Source organism: Mustela putorius, unplaced genomic scaffold (genome assembly GCF_011764305.1).
Source record: "Mustela putorius furo isolate JIRA1106 unplaced genomic scaffold, ASM1176430v1.1 tig00003846_pilon_pilon_pilon, whole genome shotgun sequence".
Taxonomy (NCBI): domain Eukaryota; kingdom Metazoa; phylum Chordata; class Mammalia; order Carnivora; family Mustelidae; genus Mustela; species Mustela putorius.
This window is the reverse complement of record NW_025421999.1, coordinates 2,502,654-2,522,635: the sequence shown is the minus strand read 5'-3', so window position 1 is coordinate 2,522,635 and position 19,982 is coordinate 2,502,654. Positions and strand designations below refer to the sequence as shown.

Here is a 19,982-nt window from a genome sequence, read left to right as displayed (position 1 = left end):
GTCGTTTCCTAAGAAACACTCACCCCATCATGATGGCTCCATCCTGGTGACCTCATCACTTCCCAAGGGCCCCCTCCTCTAGGGGAGCACATTCAGACCATAGCAACTTTACACCTTTTTTTGTGTCATCTCCTCGCTCTCATTCCTGTGCTGCTCCTTCTGACAGCATCACCTGAAGTAAAGGTAGACTTCCCCAGATCGAGTTATTAACAGAACTGACGTGGAAACCATGCACTTGCCCCATCCTGTAGTGACCACGTTCCTGCCCACCCCTTCAGTCGCATAGTTCTTCAAAAAGTACAGGATCATATGATAGTTGTCTTTCTCCGGTAGACTTATTTCACTAAGCATATGATCTCCCTGATATGAGGAAGTGGAGATGCAATGGTGGGGGGGAGTGTGGTTTGGGGGGTAGGAAGAGAATAAATGAAACAAGATGGGGTCGGGAGGGAGACAAATCATAAGACTCTTAATCTCACAAAACAAACTGAGTGAGGGTTGCTGGAGGGAGGGGGGTCAGGAGAAGATGGTGGGGTCATGGACATTGCGGGGGGGTGTGTGCAGTAGTGAGTGCTGTGAAGTGTGTAAACCTGGCGATTCACAGACCTGTACCCCTGAGGCTAAAAATACAATGTATGTTTATAAAAAATTGAAAAATTTATTTAAAAAAGAAAAAAAAAGCACAAGATCACCATGACTCCAGCATCACCATCGGTGGTCCCTAAACATGGCTGCAGATCTTGCTTACAAGAAAACAAAAATGTCTCATGAATCCCTGTAAGGCTCTGTAGATCCTGCCTCGTGCTTAACTTGCCCTCAGCCCTACTGCCCCCTTCCATATCCTACCATTCACAGTTTCTCAAGCCCTCCAGCTCACTCGCCTTTCCAATGCCCACCCTTATTCCCTCTGCCTGCCTGCATGCTTCCCCCTCAGAGGTTCATGTGGCTCACTCTACATCCAAGTTTCTTCTTCAAGGTCACTTTCTTGGAGGGGCCTTCCTGCAGTGGCCATCCTAATGAATACAGGGCCACTGGAGTCCATCACTCATTATGACCCTACCCGCCTTAATGTTTCCATCTAGCACTTATCAGTAGCTAAATATTTATCTAATTACTTGTTTATCTTTCTCTCCTACCAGAATATAGGCCCCAGGAGGACAGATATTTATCTTATTTACAAATGTCTCCCTAGAGAATCTGACTCTGGAGGTCAGCAGGGAGGCCCAGAAATCAATTTTTAGATAGTCCCGGTCATTTTGAAGCAACTAAGTAGAACATCATTTGGAAGGCATTCATTGACATCGAACCTTCCCAAGGTGGGGGTGGTCGTTGACTGTTTATTTTGTGTTGTTCATTTGTTTTGTTAACTTTTTAAAAGAAGAGAAACCTCTCTCTTTCCCAAGTCCAGAAAAGCCCATGACTCAAAATTGTGGTGATCTGCCAGGAATAATTTAAATAGTAATAATGAGAGCTGCTGAGGGTAATGGAAAGTACGAACTCCCTAGAGAGATGGGATCATCTCTCAATAATTGAGACATGATTGTATATCGAAGAAAGTATATGCTACTAATTTGCTGAACCCCAGCATATGAAGTATGATCATGATCATACTTTTTCATTTTCCATTCTCAGCTCATGTCCCCACCCTTCATGTCTACAGTGTGGTCACCACTTCCTCTTAAGTGCCTTGGTGGGTTATGTTGACACACTGAAGGGAAGTGGGAGGTAACCTTTGATGGTAATATCAACTGTTTATGTTAGTTTTTTCTGGGCCAGAGGTAGCTCTGGCTGAGACTGTCTGGTGGTTCTCGGAGATCTCTGCACTGTTGGAGCGACTCAGGAGCAGTAGGTCACCGTCAGACTCACTGGCCTCTGGGGGCATGTTGCCTGGGCTTTGGTTCTGAGAGAACAAGGGTGAGCTGGTCTCTTCAAAGCTTCCCAGAGGAGCCGTCCTGGTATTATAAGGAGGGAAAGTGGGTATGTTCTGAAGAAGAAAGTACTAAGAAGGGAAATGGTTTTAAATATGAAGAAGTCTGTCATGTGTAGACATGTGAAAGGCGATAAAAGACCCAAAGAGAGGAAAGAAACCCAAGGTGAATGGGGCAGAGGTGGGAATCCAGATCCTAGAGGGGCCCTAAGTGGTCAGATCAGAGCCCGTGAGGTCCCGGCTACATCAGTTTTCACTGTGAGCTGATCGTTGTCTGAAATCCCAAAGTATTTTCTAAGCCTTGCTTAGAAGTGGTGTGTTACACAAATAAGTTAAGAGAGAACTGTAACAATTGTGTGTTTGTCGCCAATAACCATAGTCCTCCCATCAAACAGTGAACCGAGCGGTTCCCTCACTCCTTCAGCATCTGTGTCTTCTGATGTCTGTAGGCAGTGGTCGCACGGCCTCGTATCCCTGTCTGATCAGCTGCAAATGGTTTGGTCTCCCCTCTTCACTCCCTCAGTCGGTTAAATCATTTCCCTGGCGCTCTGCTCCTCCAGCCAATTTGTTCATTTCTGGGAAAACCGGCACCACATCATTCTAGCTGCAGACTCACGGTTGTATTCACAATTAATATTTATTGAGTGCTAACTGGGTGCTTGGCCCTGCACGAGACCCTGAAAAGGGCTTCAGTTGCCATTGATTTAGGTACGGACCGCCACGGTGTCAGGCAGCCGTGTTCCCTCCACTGTCTCAGATTCCCACTGGGTCATTTATCTCTTTCTTGACACTCCAGTACAGAACTCCAGCAGAACACTGGCATTAAGAACTAAGAGCAGATATTACTTTCTCTTACCTGTCAGGAGTTTCCCCCCCAAAGGTTATTCTTATTATAGTAAAATAGACCATTTTATTGTCTCAATCTTAAGTTCTCATGACACTCCACGTATAATGTTGAAGGGTTTTCAGCAAATACCTGAACCTCAAAATTCCAAAAGCAAAGAAGTAATGAACTTGGCCCTATATCCCTGCTCATACAGACTGAGAGGTAAGACGGAAAAAAAAACCAACCCAAACTGTGTTTGTCTGACTCAGTTTCCCCAGTATGACTGAGAACAGACTGACCAGGGACAGATTTGAGCAAACACAACTTTATTTATTCACCTTGGAGTAAGGGTATATACACCCATACAGAATAGTGCCCCTTTGCTCACTCTTTCCCCACCCACTGCAGAGAAATAGCTGTATGTTCTTTCAGGGTAGACACATTCTTTTATAATATCAAATACAACATTAACACTTGTAGAAAAAAATGGGGTCCACCACCTAGAAGTCTCTGGATTTGCTCATATTTTTCATATAAACTACAAAGCATTTCCCATTTGTCCAACATATCCATTTGCATGAAAATGTCACAGAGGTGTTTTCAAGAACCACTTTTAAGGGAACTATTTCAGTGGGTCCCATTTCTGTTCTTGTCTGCTAGTTTCTGGCCTCTTCCACTTTGAAGAGAAAAAGAAAAAAGGTACATGAACATATTAAAGGATAGGCAATTTAGGACAGGCTGGTTTGTCTTTTGTGAAAATAAATAATTAAGTATCCAACCCTACTGCAAATGGGAGGGTTTGGAGGTTTCCGTTATGAATTAAAACTTGTTTCTCCTGTTTTTAGAGTAAGAAATGTGAGAAAAACCACATTTCCCAGGAAGATGGGTTTGAGAATCCGCACCCTAGGACAGGAACCCAGCTGGCTCATAGAGGAGGCTGAAGAGTGGTCCCAAGACACCCTCCCATTTAACCAGCATTGACTTTCATGCCCTCTCTCCAGACACAGCCTTTTTTTTTTTTTTTTTTTTTGCACAGGCTTGGTCTTCCTGTCCCTTGCAACTATTTTTTGGCCCACAAAGTCGAGAACGTTCAGAGGGGAAAGAAACTGCTGCTACAATGTGGTATATACATTACTAAAACAGAACAAAACAGAACGAAAACAAAAACACAAACCAAAACGCAACTAAAATCCTGTGGTTCTGAAAATTACACATAAAAATGAGCAGGGTTCATGGGGTGGGGGCAAGAAGGGTTAGGGCTTCAAGCTCCGACCAAGTTTTTTTAACCAGGGCACGTGAAAATCCAGGTCCGAGAGGAGGATTCGGACGTCCTGGCCAAGTTAGAGACTGCCACAGCTGACGGTAACAATGGACAAAAACCAGAGGGAAAATGCTGGCTCTGCTTTGTTAAAGAAGGATGTCTGGTGCGGCAAACGGCAGCAAGCTCTGCCTCGGCTGCCGGGCTGATCTGCTGTGCCCAGGGAGCTGAGCAACAGAAGAGCCAGAGCCTCCTAAGTTTGGGAGGAACCTTTCTGGAGAGGTGGCCTCATGTAGGCGTTCATTTCTAATTTCATGAAAATACAGCCAAAGGGCCTCTGTGGCCCGGTCTATGCAGTCGCTAACCTCAGCCAGACAAGGGCTCCGCTCCTCTGGAAAGATGGAATTCTCCCTCCACACCTCTTGCCTAGGTAGCATCCCTGCTCCACCCACCTGACTTTTGCATTGTTCTGACATCATTCCCTGTTCACCAATCACGGACAGGCCAATTCCTGTTCCAGAGGCACGCTTCATAGCTGGGTGGCTACACATGTGCGTCAGCCCCTCGGGAGGACTGACTCCCAGGCTGGGGCTGCAGGAAGGAGCGGGGGGTGGGGGGTGAGGAGAGGGGGGTGGGGAGAGTGGGTGGGACAGCCATGGCACACACTGAGAAGGGAGGCAGAGAATACAGATTTTTTTTCAACTTTTTTATTACACAGTAAAGAATACAACAATACCTGAATCATACTTTAAAGATTCACAGGTTGACAGACCATACATTACAGTCCAACTAAGGAAAAAAGGATAAACAAGAAACCACAGTTCAGACATAGTAGACTTAAAAGCTCAAGAGTATGCTGACGAAAGCATGATGCCTAGACCCCGCCCCCCAGTGTTAGTCTACCATTAACTCGTGGTACATGTCTGAATTAAGTATTGCACAACAACTTTAATTTTTCACAATAATGTCGCAGAACCCAAAATAATATTTAAAAAAATTACTTTAAATCTGCATTTCAACAGTCTCCAATTTTTTTCTGTCCCTTGAGGAATTCGGACAATATGGAGTCGCTTTCTTTCCCTAAGTATTCCAGACGTAGGCATGCTTTGCATAAGTAAACCAGCCTTGAAATTTTTAAATCCCCAAGACATGCACCTACACATAAAAAAAAAAAAAAAGTTAAGAAAAAAAATTTAAAAGACAGGTGGCCCTGTCACACACAGTCTCATGACAGAGAAAAAGAGAAAGAGAAAAGAGTCAGAGACAGAGATAAGAGATAGAGGACGCCCTATTCCTATCAGCGACCACCATTCAATTCTATCCAATGAAGATAACTTTTTTTTTTTAAATGTGTTATACCTACAAATTATACTCTCACATAGCCTGTATATAAGTGACAAGCAAAAAAGGAAAGTAACAAAAGTTTTCTTTTCTTTCTCTTCTTTAGGTTTATGAGGTCTGCATTGTTACCAAGAAGTGATATGGTTTGCAGCTGTATGAGCTTAACTTTTGGTATCCTGGTTCTTTTGTGCCCATTTGGTTTGACTAGACCAGTTTTTGTTAGCTACTGGTGCAATATACATGCTGTCAGAGGTAGAGTGAGACTTTTTGCCACTGAGGAGAATGTAGCAAAACAGGAGGAGAGGAAGAGGAGGAGGAGGAAGAGGGGAAGGAGGAAGAGGAATCAGAGATAGAGCTCAGAGTTAGGGATTTTTTTGTATTTGTTTTCACTCAGGGTGCCCTGAATTAAAAGTAATGAGACGTACTGTACTAATCCTTATTTTACACACTAGTGTTAAGAATAACAGTGCTGTTTCACATACATCACAGCTTCTAGAGATAAAGACGTGTGGGTATGACATACCTCATTTTTGGGATTATTTAACCCTTCGTAGCCTAGAACATATAATAGCTCTGTAAGAAAGGACTGTCCAGTGTCACAAGCAGACTAGAAAGCAGAGTGAGGTCAAAGGATTCTGGGAGCACCATGATAAAATATAACCCATTCGGAGCCTGGTTATGTGCTTTCATTCCACTCGAAGCAGGTGTGCTGGCAGATGGACTTCCAACATGCAGATAGATGTATTTATTTGCTCATCAAAACTTTCTAAACTAAAAAGCCGTTAAAAAATAACACCACCCAAACAAAATTAAAACCAACTTGTATATGAAAAGAGATGGGGGGGGGGATGCTAAAAATGTCAGGTTTGAGAGGCTTAAAGAGAACCCATTTAGAACTGCCTCTATGCAGTTACTTAAAAACCATTTAAAATCGTATCCAAGGGCGACATTAAAAAAAAAAAAAAAAAAAAGAATAAGGAAAGAAAGAAAAAAAAGAAAAGAAAAACCAAAACAAAGTTAATGGATTGCTTTAGATTTCTAAATAAATGCCTGTTGTGTGTATGTATGTGGAGAAGTGTCTTCCCAGCCTCAAAAACTTTGGTTGTCTACACAGCCTGCAGCACTGCTGACCTTCTCTAAAGCACACAACCACATCCTGGGCTACTGTTTTCAAAACTAACAAGTAGTTCTGGTCTGGACCCTGGACAACGAAGGGTTAATGGATTCACACTATACCTTGCTGAACATGTTTAACCTGCTGATCATTTGGAAAGTAGTACTGGTGCTTTTCAAAATTCCGATTTTGGTCCATCAGATCAGTCTTTGGCTGACTTCCCTTTTTGTAAGAATACTGTATAACCTGGCATTCAGCAGTGTTAAAGCTGTCAGTCTACACCTCAGCATTTGGAGCTCTAATGATTTATCTTTTTTTTTTTTTTTTGTAAAATTAGAAATACTTAAACAACCTTACAGCAATATGCATGCACTGTCTTTTTTTTTTTTAAGTAGGATATCTTGTTATTTTATTTTTTTTAAAAAGTCCCTAATAATGATTTTTCAAAAAAAAAAAAAAAAGGAAAGGAAAATTCCACTACTACTCTATGCTACAGCTAAACTTGGTGAAATGGCTCTAGCATATTTAAAAGTTTGCTCAAAAAAAAAAAAAAAAAAAGCATGCCTAGGGAGTCATCATGACAGTGCAAAATACATTTATGTACATCCCTCTTACAAAAACACCAATATGTTAGCATTCCGTGAAGCATGCTGGTTTTCAGGAAAAAAAATCCTATAAGAGAGAAATAGCAGCTCCGAAAGATAGCCTTTTTTTCTTTTCTTTAGGACAACCAAAAAAAAAAAGAGTCTTTTTTTTTCCTTTTTTTTTTTTTTTTTCCGAACTACTAGAGAAATATCACTAATACATACAGATATAAAAGCAGCATAGAAAGATACAGGTTTCTCACCAACTAGGAATAAAGAGACTAAATGTGGGCATATGGTTAAACTACAATGCATCTTCACATTTGTCCAACACATTTACAAGAAAAACACCATTGGGAAACCTCACAGGACAGAAGTGTTTTAACACCAAGAGAACTACTAGTTTTTAATTAAAAATCCAAACAGGGTGGGGTTGAAAAAATTTGGAAAGGGGCTGGAGCTGGAGCCACCATTTTTTTTTAATTATTTTTCAATATAAAAATGAATGAGCTGGAATAGACCCAATGTCTTACTCTGTGGAACCTTGCAAAAGTGAAGAAACGTTGAAGGGTTATTTAGGGCAGCTGGCTGATGTCAAAGCTGCCAGAATGCTAATTAACTGCAGGCTGAGTCTCTTACTTTGTGTGTGTGTGTGTTTGTGTGTGTGTGTGTGTGTGTGTGTGTGGTGTGCATGTGTGCTTGTGTATATATATATGTATGTATATATATATAAAAGGAGCCTTTTGTACTATGGCATTTTTTTTTCTTGCTGCTGTATTCATACATCCCACTGCAAATCATCTTTCATTTTTCATTCTGTTGACCTGGATATTATTATTTCTTTTCAGAAACAGGAAAAAAAAAAAAAAACGAACATCTGTGTCTCCTTCCAATATGCTACACATCTGCGCGTTTTGTAGCGGGTCTTCAAAGTTCAGTTAGCAACCCACGGACGCCATTCATCTTCTTGTTAAAATGTCTACCGCTGTAGCCAATGCTCATGCCCTTGAGGGTTTTCCTCTTTTTTTTTTTTTTTTCCATTATTGTATATAAAGAACATTGTGACTTTTAATATTAGCATTTTTGCTTTCAACAGCAATTAGCAATCTCTTGGTTTGCTGTTTGGTAAAGCATCGGTTAATGAGGTCACCTAGTTTAAAATCCCAGCTACTGGAAAATAACAGGGAGGAGGTCAAATCTATCATTTCATGTTATATTCTCTGCTCTCTTTTCAGTTCTCTAAGGAAAAGATATCTTTGTTATCCACAATAAGTCATTACGACCCGTTACTGGCCCTCTGTTTTACTACTACCTCAAGATACAGTTAGGTCCTCTCTGGCTGAAGTACTGAAATAGGATAGTTCATCTAGAAACAAACAAAAAAACAACTTTGAGCATCTGAGGACGAGGAATTGGTTCCGTGTTGGTTGTGTTGTCTTTCCTCTGACAGTTCTGAGTTCACGTCTAGCGAGGGGTTGTCTCTATGGTAGAAGGGGTCCCCGGGGTGGTCGACCTCGGGGTGGCTGCTGGTGGTGTGTCCATGGGGCTCCCGGCCCCGCTGTTGGGCGTGACGGAGGAGCTGACCGCGGGCGTGTCCCCCTGCTGCTGGGCCTGCAGGGTCTGTCCGCAGATGTGGTGGTGCTTCTCCCAGTCTTTGTGCTGGCAAAATGAGCCACAGTACCGGGCTGTGTTACAGCCGCTGCAGGTTTCGCTTGCTTTGCGGCCGCAGTTCCAGCAACTCTACAGGAGAAGGCAGAAGAAAGTGAAACCCTCGATTAACAAACACCTCGCCTGGGTCACGGTCTGACACAAGACACTGGGCAGCACTGCCAGCTTCCTCTCGAGGACTTTATGGTAAGAATGAAGCCTCCGGGGCCATGTGTTTGTGTGCACATCAAACAGAAGTCTACTGACGACTATTCCAGCTAACAAACTGGCTGAAGCTCATTTCTGGGTTTACTACAAAATCCCCCTTCCCTTCCCATTTGGCTCTCTTCATGGTGACATTCTCAGTTCACCCGCACCAACAATCGCTACATCTACATTTTGTCCCTTTCCAGTACGAAAATCACCATGGTGAAACATAAATATACCGCTCCGGCAGGATCTAGAGGGAAGGAACTTCTAACTGGAATCACGAAGGAACTATGAGAACCGTGTATTAGATTCAAAGAAGCCCCAACAGCAGATAGGGGACTGCTCCATCCAGCAGACAGAGGTGCGCTCCATCACAGACCAAGGAGAGTTCTTCCCACTGCACCCGTCACTCAGTGAACCTGACACGCACACAAGAGGACAAGCTGAAAACAAGCCCCTCCCTTCAGCAACCTGGAGAACAGGATCCTTGGTTCTTCTCTGATTGACTCAAAGCATCCAGAAAAGTGCCTGCTCTGTAGTAGGGCTCAATTAATATCTGTGAAATGACTCAAATCAGACCTTACCTAGAGATTATGTAATCTGACTTGGAAACATGCAAATACTAAAACCAAGTGAGCAATGGTTCTCTTTGCATACAATGCATTCCAGCAGCTGGGGGTCTGCGGCAGCAGCTTTTGTTAGAAAAGTAGAGGAGGGGCGCCTGGGTGCCTCAATGGGTTAAAGCCTCTGCCTTCGGCTCAGGTCATGATCCCAGGGTTCTGGGATCGAGTCCCACATCGGGCTCTCTGCTCGGCAGGGAGCCTGCTTCTCCCTCTCTCTCTGCCTGCTGCTCTGTCTACTTGTGATCTCTGTCAAATAAAAAAAATAAAATCTTAAAAAAAAAAGAAAGAAAAGAAAAGTAGAAGAAACTAACAACTGGTGAGCCCACAGCCAATCCCTGGAGCTGCTTTACCAGAGCTGAGTGAGAAAAGCAGAAATGCGGTTGCCTCTAAGATTTAAACTTTGAGATAAACACATCACGAATCAGAGCACAGACACACCAGAGACAGAAAAGCACATGGATGAGAGGGATCGTCCGGGACAAAGGAAGGACAGAGCGGGCAGGGGCCCTTGCAGGAAATGGCGAGACCTCCGGGAGCCAACTTTAAATGTCCGTGGTTCCTTTGACAAAACCATTCCCAGTGTGAAACGCTCTGCCGAGGGAGCTTAGCATTGTGCCATTCATCTTTTTTATTCTTTATCTTCTTTGGTTTTGATGCTTTTCTTGCAAAACAAACTTGTGACTATACGATGGTAACCCCACTGCTGGCTGGTATGTGGTTGGGTCACGATTAAATTACCTTTTTAAAGGCCCTGATATATGTGGATATTCTCCCTCTCCCCACTGTGTCGCCTGCGTTGATTTTGCTTCCAGCTTGCTGGTTGTATGGCCTAAATCTACTAAAAACACCCCAGCAGAATGGCAGTCCGTCAGCCTGGTGCATATGGTTTTACCAATGTCCAAAATACACAAAGGGATTTTTAACAATCTAATCCTGCTAACACACAAAGGGGCTCCTACAGGCTTTTAAAGTGCTGGGAGCCTCTAGACTCTGGAACTCTGGTTTAAAATGTAGAACTCAGCTCAACATTCTTATTTTTTTTACCATTCAGAAATTATGGCCCATTGAAGGGGGGCAGGGGCGGGAATTTAAGATCTCAAACTATGGTCAGTGGGAGGTGTTTCAAGTGAACATAGCTGAGGAGATTTAGAAACTTGGTTTGTAGGTGAATGTCATAAATACAAATGGAATTAAAGCAAAGTAATTTTTTTTTTTTCTACTTTGATTTAATTTATCCAGGAAAATATTTCAAGAGCTGTGTACCTCAGGATCAGAGGCTTCTGCCATAAGTTAGAAGCCCTTCTCCGTCAAAATTAATTCAATCACATTGTGTGTATAATGGTCCTAAAAAAAGCCATGAACGACATGAGCCTGGCCCAGCCTTCAGAGTAGTGAGGTATGATACTCAGTGCCCACAGTGAAGTTTACTTCCTTGAGGTTCAGGCATTTAGAATAATGCCAGCTGGATCCTGGAACAAACTCAGCAAATAAGCAAAATTCCTCAATTATATCAGAAAATCCCAATTAGGGAACAGAGACCTGGATCCAGAACAATATTTTAAGGAAATTAAACATCTAATCTGAGTCAAGTGGCTTCTTTAGGAAATAGCCTGGTGTGAGTCTTATCCTTTTTCTGGCAGAGGCACAGTTTGGCAGACACAAGGGTGGTAACTGCCCAGCACTGCAGATTGAAATCAGATGTAGGCAACCTTCTCAATTTAAGCTGATTCAACACACAGACTAAACCAGGTAATTACAAATGCATGTGCCGGGGAGTGGAAAGAAGGGACGGAATGGGACCTTCTTTATTTTTTAAAGTGTTTTCAAAGATGGGAACAATTTTATAAATAAAAAAGTGGAATAATGCCAAATATAGAAACAGATGTTTCGGATCATGAAGCTGCTGGGAATTGAGCTTTCTTGCCTAGCGTCACTGGGTTCTGACCCAGGATTCAAGAGCTCTGGCTAGTTTCACCTCTATTCCCATTCCCAAAGTTGTTCGATTCCATTCACTGACCACCCACTCCCGGGACAAAAACAACCTTGGGCTGTAGGAACGTACAACAAAGAGCAATTCAAATGAGCGAGTGCGGGCAGGGGAGGAAGCTACATGTCTTTATTGCTCTTAACATGGCATCGCAATGAATGTGCAGGGGAATTTGGCGCAAGTATTCCATTTACAAAAAAAACTCCAAAGTGCGTATTCCTTTTTAAAAAGCTCATTAGAAAACAGACAAAGCAATTTCTATTAATACATTTCTCCAGTGTGGCTCTCCTGAATTTCCTGTTGGCTCATCCTTACTTGCAAAACTGATGCCTGACCAGGGGCACTGGGCCACTCAACCGTCACACTTCCGGGGACAGAGGAATGTGGAGAATCTTGTGAGTAACCTAATTTGGATCATTTGAAATTTCTAAGGTTTCTGCTGTGCACAAAGGTGGAAAGTGCAGATTGTGTATAATACCCAGGGGGACGTCAATGGTTTAATCTAGTTTTACATTTTTCAATTTATGCTTTTTTATAGTCAGGCTATTATTTCCTCATAGTTGTTTCTTTCTTCTTTTCTTTTTTTCTTTCCTTTCCCTCCCTCCCTCTTTCCTTCCTTCCTTCCCACTCTTGATTCCTTCCTTTCCCTTTCTCCCATCCATCATAGAACTGAATTTCCCTCTCAGACCTGTAAAGAACGATGCCGGCAACTGAACTGCTGTGACATGTAGAAGGCTCAAGAACACTATTTCAGGGGCGCCTGGGTGGCTCAGTGGGTTAAAGTCTCTGCCTTCGGCTCGGGTCGTGGTCCCAGGGTCCTGGGATCGAGCCCCGCATCAGGCTCTCCGCTCAGTGGGGAGCCTGCTTCCTCCTCTCTCTCTGCCTGCCTCTCTGCCTACTTGTGATCTCTCTCTCTCTGTCAAATAAAAAAATAAGAATCTTAAAAAAAAATACTATTTCATAACAAATTTCATTCCCCAAATCCATGGCACTTTATAGTTTTCCTTTATTTGTGATATTATTATTCCCTTTCTGGCATAAAGAATATTTTTCTCCCGATCTGAAAAATGGGAGTCAGCCATTGACCAAAGTTAAGGCTGTGACTCAGATGAAGAGCATGAGGCTGAATGAATCCTTCCCTTTCACTAAATGTGCTAATACTACGGACGGAAGGGGAAACAAGGAACTGAAGCTCTGAAATGCCCAAGCTGGGTGTCAAAGATGATTGCTACTTTGTTTCATCCCAGTGTTTCTCTTCATCCCTGAGAACAAAATTGTCTCCTTCCTAGTTTAGATGGTGCTGAGAATGGTCTTTCCTAGCCCTACCTGGAAAAAAATATATCCTTTCTGGTTCTCACAGTTGGAAATTCTTTTTCCAGAAACCAAAACACTTTCTCCTGATTACCTTAAGTTTCTCCAGGTCTGTACTCACCTACAATTCTCCAGAAAAACTCTTGCATACAAATGAGGCTCAAAGAAGAAAGTCGAATGACTACAATTAAAATTCCCCAAATGTAAAGAGCTCTGCGACACATGGACTTAAATCCACAGGAAGATCCACCTTGTACATTGGCATTGCACCATACAGTTGAAAACCACTTTTGAATACATTCTGCGGCCTGGGAACCTGAGGCCCAAAGAATAAGTAACTCTTACAGGAAATGACCTGCCGAAAGTTTGCAGATACACAGCTGAGGTTTGATTCACCCAGGCCTTTGGAATGCAAATCAAACACATTCCCCAAAGTGCCACACTCTGGCCATTTTGGATTTCTTCCTAGAGCCTGTTTCAGCGGGAATAATGTTAGCAGGGTACTCCACTCCTGAAAGCGGACATAAGTTGGTGCAAGAAGCTGGAGCACTGAAGACAAGGTATCATGGTGTGCCATGTAACTGTCTATATCGCTTAGTGGCCTCAGAACTGGGGGCGAGGTACTTAACCCCTTAAGCGACAGTATCTATAACCAGGATGATGTAATTGCACAGTTGTTTAGGAAAACGTCAGTGCCTAGCACAGGGCCTGATGTTCAGGAGGTCCTGAATCAAATGGCAGAATGTAATGACCCTTGGCACTGGCTGGAAGAAAATGACAATCTCAATCCTTGCGGGTGCGATCTTTAGAATTAGAAAGCCTGTGGCCTCCTGCCTCTCCCCACAGGCACTGACAGCTGCATAGCAAAAAGTATCAGGGGGCGCCTGGGTGGCTCAGAGGGTTAAGCCTCTGCCTTCAGCCCAGGTCATGATCAGGGTCCTGGGATTGAGCCCCACCCATCATCATCATCATCATCATCATATCATCATCATCATCATCATCATCATCATCATCATCGGGCTCTCTGCTCAGCAGGGAGCCTGCTTCCTCCTCTCTCTCTGCCTGCCTCTCTGCCTACTAGTGATCTCTCTCTCTGTCAAATGAATAAATAAAATCTTAAAAAAAAAAATCAACTTACTTCCATCAGTGACTACTTTTTCTGTACCTTCCCTGTTCTCAGACCTTTGAAAGACTTGCCGGTATTGACCATTTCCTCATTCCTCCTTTCTGAGTTCCCCCTGTTCAAATTCCCTCTTAACTTTTGTGTTGAGATACTCAAATTCTGTTGTTACACTGTAACCTCTTTTTTCTGTTTATTCATTTCCCGCTAAATATTTGGCAGGAGGGGGTGCCTGGGTGGCTCAGTCAGTTAAGCGGCTGCCTTTGGCTCGGGTCACAATCCCAGGGTCCTGGGATGGGGTTCCACATCCAGCTCCCTACTCAGCGGGGAGCCTGCTTCTCCCTCTTGTCTGCCGCTCCCCTGCTTGCGCTCTGACAAAATCTTTAAAACAACAACAACAACGAGTCTTTGAAAATAATAAACAAACAAACAAACAAATAAATAAATAAATGTGGCAGGAGGGGGAAGCTGGCCTAAAGAAAAGAAAATCTTTTCCTTCCTCCCACTCTCTTGTCAGCCCTCCTCATGGTTTCAAGTACCAGCTGCAACAAAATGACACGCCAACCTGTTTCTCCAGCCTTTATTTCCTTTCTGAGCTACATTGTGGAACTCCATCCATCATGATGCTCCTGTCCCCCAAGTCAGTATTCCCTAAACCTGCCTCTGTGGTGTCGTCTGCTTCAGTCACTGGCAATAGTCAAGTTCAAGATTTTTGTCATCTTACTAGAAGCTCCTCTTTCTTTACCCTCTGCAATGACTCAGGGACAATCCTCACAGATCTTGGCTCCATGGTCTCTCTTCCCAGCTTTCCAAGCTCATAGTTACTATGCAAGTTCCTTCCCTGGCCTTCCTGGTAGAATAGCTTCTTAACTGGTTTTCTATTTCTCTCTCTTATACACCCTGTTCACTTGGAAGGTTATAAAATACTTCTACTCATCTGCATGTCTCAACAACCTTACAGACTGAGACACAGAAACATTACCCTGGTTTTACAGATATGAAACCCAAAGCTCCAAGAGGTGAGCCACTCTAGACCATTCCAGGTCCAGTGCTCCATTGACTATACCGTGAACATCTATGGATGCAGACAGCTGGCCGTTTAATATGAAAACAACAAAAAATCTTATTGTAACACAGAATCACAACAGCTTATGCTCTGAGAGCTACAAATTGTTCTGGGGATCAGGGGGTCTGACAGGATCATGGGGGCCTTATAGAAACCATGATGCGAGGTTCCTGGGCTATAACTGTGTGGTAACTGATTCTAAAGTCTCCACTGAGGTCAGGTTTCTGTGGTTTGGGACATATGGCACAGAGTCCACTGGGAGTGGTTCCATTAATTAAAGAAGGAGTAAAGAAGATGAAACCCCCCCAGATGAAACATGCTCACACTGTCAGGCTTAGCAGGTTCTGGAAATATAAAACTTAAAGATTTGATCAGTGTTTCTCTTTAAATGCAATAAAATTGTCCAACTTCAATGGAAACTGTGCAGTTCTACACCTCTACAGGAATAATAAATAAAGGCCGTTTTAATCTGGGCGGCGGGGGGGCAGAGGGAGACTGATACCAATTTGGTGGCTTAAACCTCAGAACTATTAATACTACAATTATTTACTCTTTGTTTTCTGCCCATTTGCAGTCATTTACTTTGATCCCCTAAGCTAGTACTGGTTATGGGTATCAAAGAAGAGTTACAGCAGGTTCTTGGGAAACAGGCCCAATCTGACAATGTTCATTGGGAAAAAACTATACAAGGATGAGAACCAAATATGAACATGAAAAAATAAAAAAACTAAGATGAACAGATTTGGCAAATTCCTTTTTTTTTTTTTTAAATTTACGCTAATGCTGGCAGTATATTCTAGGTTTATACGTTAATACACTGTAAGAGAGAGAAGGAGAGAAAGCACAGAAAATACCATACATTTTTTAAAGGTTTTATTTGAGAGAAGAGAGCATGAGCAAGGGGAGGGAGCAGCAGACTTCCTGCTGAGCAGGGAGCACGATGATGTAGGGGTCCCAATTGATCCCAGGACCTTGGGACCATGACCTGAGCCTAAGGCAGACACTTAACTGAGCCACCCAGGAGCCCCCAGAAAGTATCATATTGCTTAGATGTCTGTCCCAAGTCCAGCATCATTCTACCAGAATAACAATGACTAGTCTATGAACCCAAGTTAGAGAACTAGTTAGGAATAATCTGAAGGAAGTCCAATGAGGAAGTAGATACACTGATATACAATCAGGAAAAAAAAAAAGAAAGAAAGAAAATTCCCCTACTGCCATGTGGCTATTAAGAAGGTGGCCTCAGAGGCAGACAGCCTGGGCTGAGGGCCAGCTCACACTTACTGCTGAGACTCTGAGTAGAGAGGCCTACCGGCCCGAAACTCAGCTTTCCTGGGCTGCATAACGAGGACAAGAGCACCGTCTACACTACCTCGGCTCCCAGGAAGAGTCTATCATGCCTGGCAGAGTTAAACATTCACCGGAGGTCTGTTGGTCTTGCCTCAGGCCACACAAATTTCCTGCCACCCCCACCAACCATGCTGGGCATGAATTTCTGTGTGCCGGGGGCAGCCTGCTGTACGGGACTGGCCGGTCCTGGCGAGAGCACCCCCTTTTCCTCTGCGACGAGTCCCTGTCTAGATGATAAACCACATGGCCCCCACGACAGATGACACTTGTGTCTATTCGTTCTGGACTCTACACATTCCTCTTGCTCTTCTCTGCAGTTCAAGGTTTTCAACTCCAGTCTCCTCCTGGAATTTTTCCACTGCCTACTTTTCAGAACCACTGGTTTTCCTAAGCGGAATGGGCATTAGTAGGTCCATTTTCCATGTGTAAAAACAGGTAGAAAGAGGAAGGTTAAATTCAGAAATCCCAGAAATAATCCTGGGTGCCGGCCCCTAACACAAACTGCTCAGAAGAAACTACCAGATCGAAAGATCTGGTCTTCAGATGCAGAAACTCAGACTCTGTCCTGAAGTCCCTAACAGAGGGAAACATAGTATTTTGTACATTTATATTCCCTACATATGCCTTTTTGAATAATCAGATGAGATCAGGTATGATCTAAGTGAGAGATGGGTACATGTCTAGAATGGGAGGGGGCTTCAAAGTAAGGGAGAAAAAGACCGGGTTCAGTCAGAAATACAGTGTATCTGGAGATGCAGGACTGTGGTAAATAGGAGCAGTTAATGAAGTCTTGCATTACAGCCCTCAAAACACTCTGAATTAAAATGCAGTGTCAAAAAAAATCCTCAGAACACTGTGTGTCAGCTCTACTTCAACAAAAAACAAACAGACAAAAAAACTTTGAAACACCCCTATGAGGTAAGCAAATAACATCTCATTCCTTCAGAAGAAATAAAGGCTCACAGAAGGGAAAGAATTCACCCCAGGACACCGGACAGGGTAACTGAGAGGGAACCAGGATTCAGGTCCTCCTCTTAAATTCCTTCTACACCATGCAACTGCCTGGGAGCTTTGCTAGCAAAAGATGGCCATCAAATCTCCTGAGCGTGGCCCTGTAAATGGTGTGGCTTTATAACTCATCGTACAAACCAGAACTCTCCAGAATAAAGGGGACCAATCTGTTAATACAAGGGACAACAGGAGTAAACCAGGACTGCGTCATTCAAACTGGGAGGTATGGTCACCCTGTACCCTGCCTTTGTAGTCTACTAACCTGATTTTCACATTGAACAGTACAAACTATTTAAGACTTTGTGCTATTTACTTTTTAGGTTCACAGAGGGGAACTGTCTAGTTGGATTCAGTCACTGACTGAGCTTCTTACAGTGTTTTAACCTGTGTTGTTTATGCACCCAAAAAATGAAGGTTACCTGTTCTACCAACTTTCTCCCCCAGAGGAAAAATACACACCCTGGGCAGATCAAAGCCAGTGAGTTTCTGAAGACTGTTCAAATAGGATCACCTGACATGTGTGTCTCCAACCCCTCTGACTGGACACCCTCCTCTTCCGTGATAGCCCCCGTGTCCTAATATCCTGTCCATTTTATCTCATGGGTTCCCAGCCAACGGTTACAATGGATACAATTTCCTCCAACCCCAGTGCCTCCAACCATCTTCATCCCCATCTGTCTCCTGAAACAGATTGGTCCCTCCTTTTCGTTTCCTCTAATCTCTCTCCACTCTGCAGCCTGAATGAGCCGTCCCAAACCTTCACGAGCCACATAGCCCTCCTGCTCTCAAAGCCTGACACGGCTTCTTTCTCCATCTTTTCTCTTCCTCCTGCACGGAGGTACTGACGTGCTCCTTTCCCAAGAAAGCAGTGCTGAAGTGGTGAGGCTGGAGGGAAAGGAGCGCAGCTGCTGACCAGTTCCTGACCAGTTCCTGACTCTTATAATTTAGTGATGTGCCTCCTCTATGCACTGTATCCTACATAAGAGCACAGGTACCCTCAGTGTCTAGCAACCTCCCCGACACAGAATAAAGCTCAAAACTTTGCTGTTGAAAGAATAAATGAATATGTGGGTATGAGTAATGTAGAGTTGTAGTATTGAATCACAAACTGCCCTGGGCAGGTCACAAACATGACTCTTTTTTTTTTTTTTTTTTTTTTTTTTTGAGGAATGCCCATTAATTTCATAGTACAGTTTTTAAATCAATGATTCCTACATTTAATGGGAATTTTTTTTTTCAACCAATTACTATGGCAGTGAGACTGCCTATGTATTTTTTCTAAAGAACAAAGAACAATTTGTCAAATTTCTACAGCACAGGTGGGTCTTATCTGGGGGTTGAGCAGCTAAAATTCAAGAAAACCCCTGGAACAGAAGAGAGTCCTGAGAAGTTCCTGGGCTCTCTTCTCTGCTGGGCCAAGCAGTCCTGGCCTAAGAGATGCCCACCCTGGGGCCAACCATGGGGAAGGCTGGAATAAGGAGTTAGACCCTAGTTCAAGGAAATCAAAGTTGTTCTGCTTCTGTCCCAGAGGGGCCTATGGAGCTTTGTGGACCTGAGGTGACTTACAAGCATCACTGCTGGGGTGACTTTTATCAGGTCATTTCTATGAAAAGGCATATTATTCCACAATGAGAGGAAAAAATAGACTAAAAAAAAATAATATGTTGGATTCAAAGTTTTGCCCTCACTTCTAAGTTAAAAGTAAAGAATCCCTGTAGGGGAAAATAAAAAAGCATTTACCTATAAATTTGGGCATAAAGATAGAGCTGACTAAACTTACTACCACCAGGCACTCTGACTATTCCCAGACCCTGTCATTCCTCAGAAGAAGTCCAACATTAATTTAGGGCTAGTGGATTAACTTCTCCATCAAGTCCTTAGTCAAACCACTTTTATAGTATATTTGTGTGTGGACTTATGTCCAAGTCTGGAGGAGTCTCAGCTTCATTCCAATGAAATCTCTTCTACCTTTTGCTCTCCTAGCCTCAGGAAAATGTTTACATTGCTTTTGAAGAAAAGGAACTCAATTATTGGCGGGATCAAGTCCCCCACACGGACTCTAAGTCTTACAAGAGGTAATGCAGTTTAAAGAAATCAGACTTAAGTTGCCTCTCAGATGATCTGCATCCAAAAATGACTGTAATGATCCTCACTTCAATAGCGCTAAGTCCTAGTGTCAAGATCTTGGATTTTTCTGGATGGATGTCAGGAATAAAGATACAAAGCATTTAGCTCCTGAAGGAATACAGCATGCTATTTCCCAGATACAAAGACTTAGTTTTTCAATCTCTTCCTAAACATTCATTTGGTGGATATTTTGTAGTGGCCACTACAAAAATATCCCTACCATACAGAACAGCCCCAAAGTGTTCTTGTGTAAGTGATGTTTTTAGTGAAGGCAACTACTGTGTTTCATGGTATTACTAACTTAAATGGAGTAGGACAAATTCTCTCCAAAGGATGTTAATAGAAATTAAAACAACAACAACAACAGCAACAACAACAAAACACAAAACAAGGTCCTTAAATATTTTAGCCACAAGATGCCAATAAAATCGAATTTATGTCTAGCTTAATTCAACAATAGAAAAGTCAGCAGTTAAAGAG

The 19,982-nt window shown here is 43.0% G+C and overlaps 1 protein-coding gene across 1 annotated transcript in view; it reads right to left on the bottom strand.

Annotated features, from left to right (window-relative positions):
* Window positions 1-5,737: 5,737 nt before the first annotated feature.
* RUNX1T1 (RUNX1 partner transcriptional co-repressor 1) overlaps window positions 5,738-19,982 on the bottom strand; it is a 132,134-nt gene continuing 117,889 nt past the window's right edge. The window contains 1 exon segment of the mRNA XM_004768592.3: window positions 5,738-8,790. Within this exon segment, the coding sequence (XP_004768649.3) occupies window positions 8,515-8,790 (276 nt within the window). The 3' untranslated portion in view covers window positions 5,738-8,514.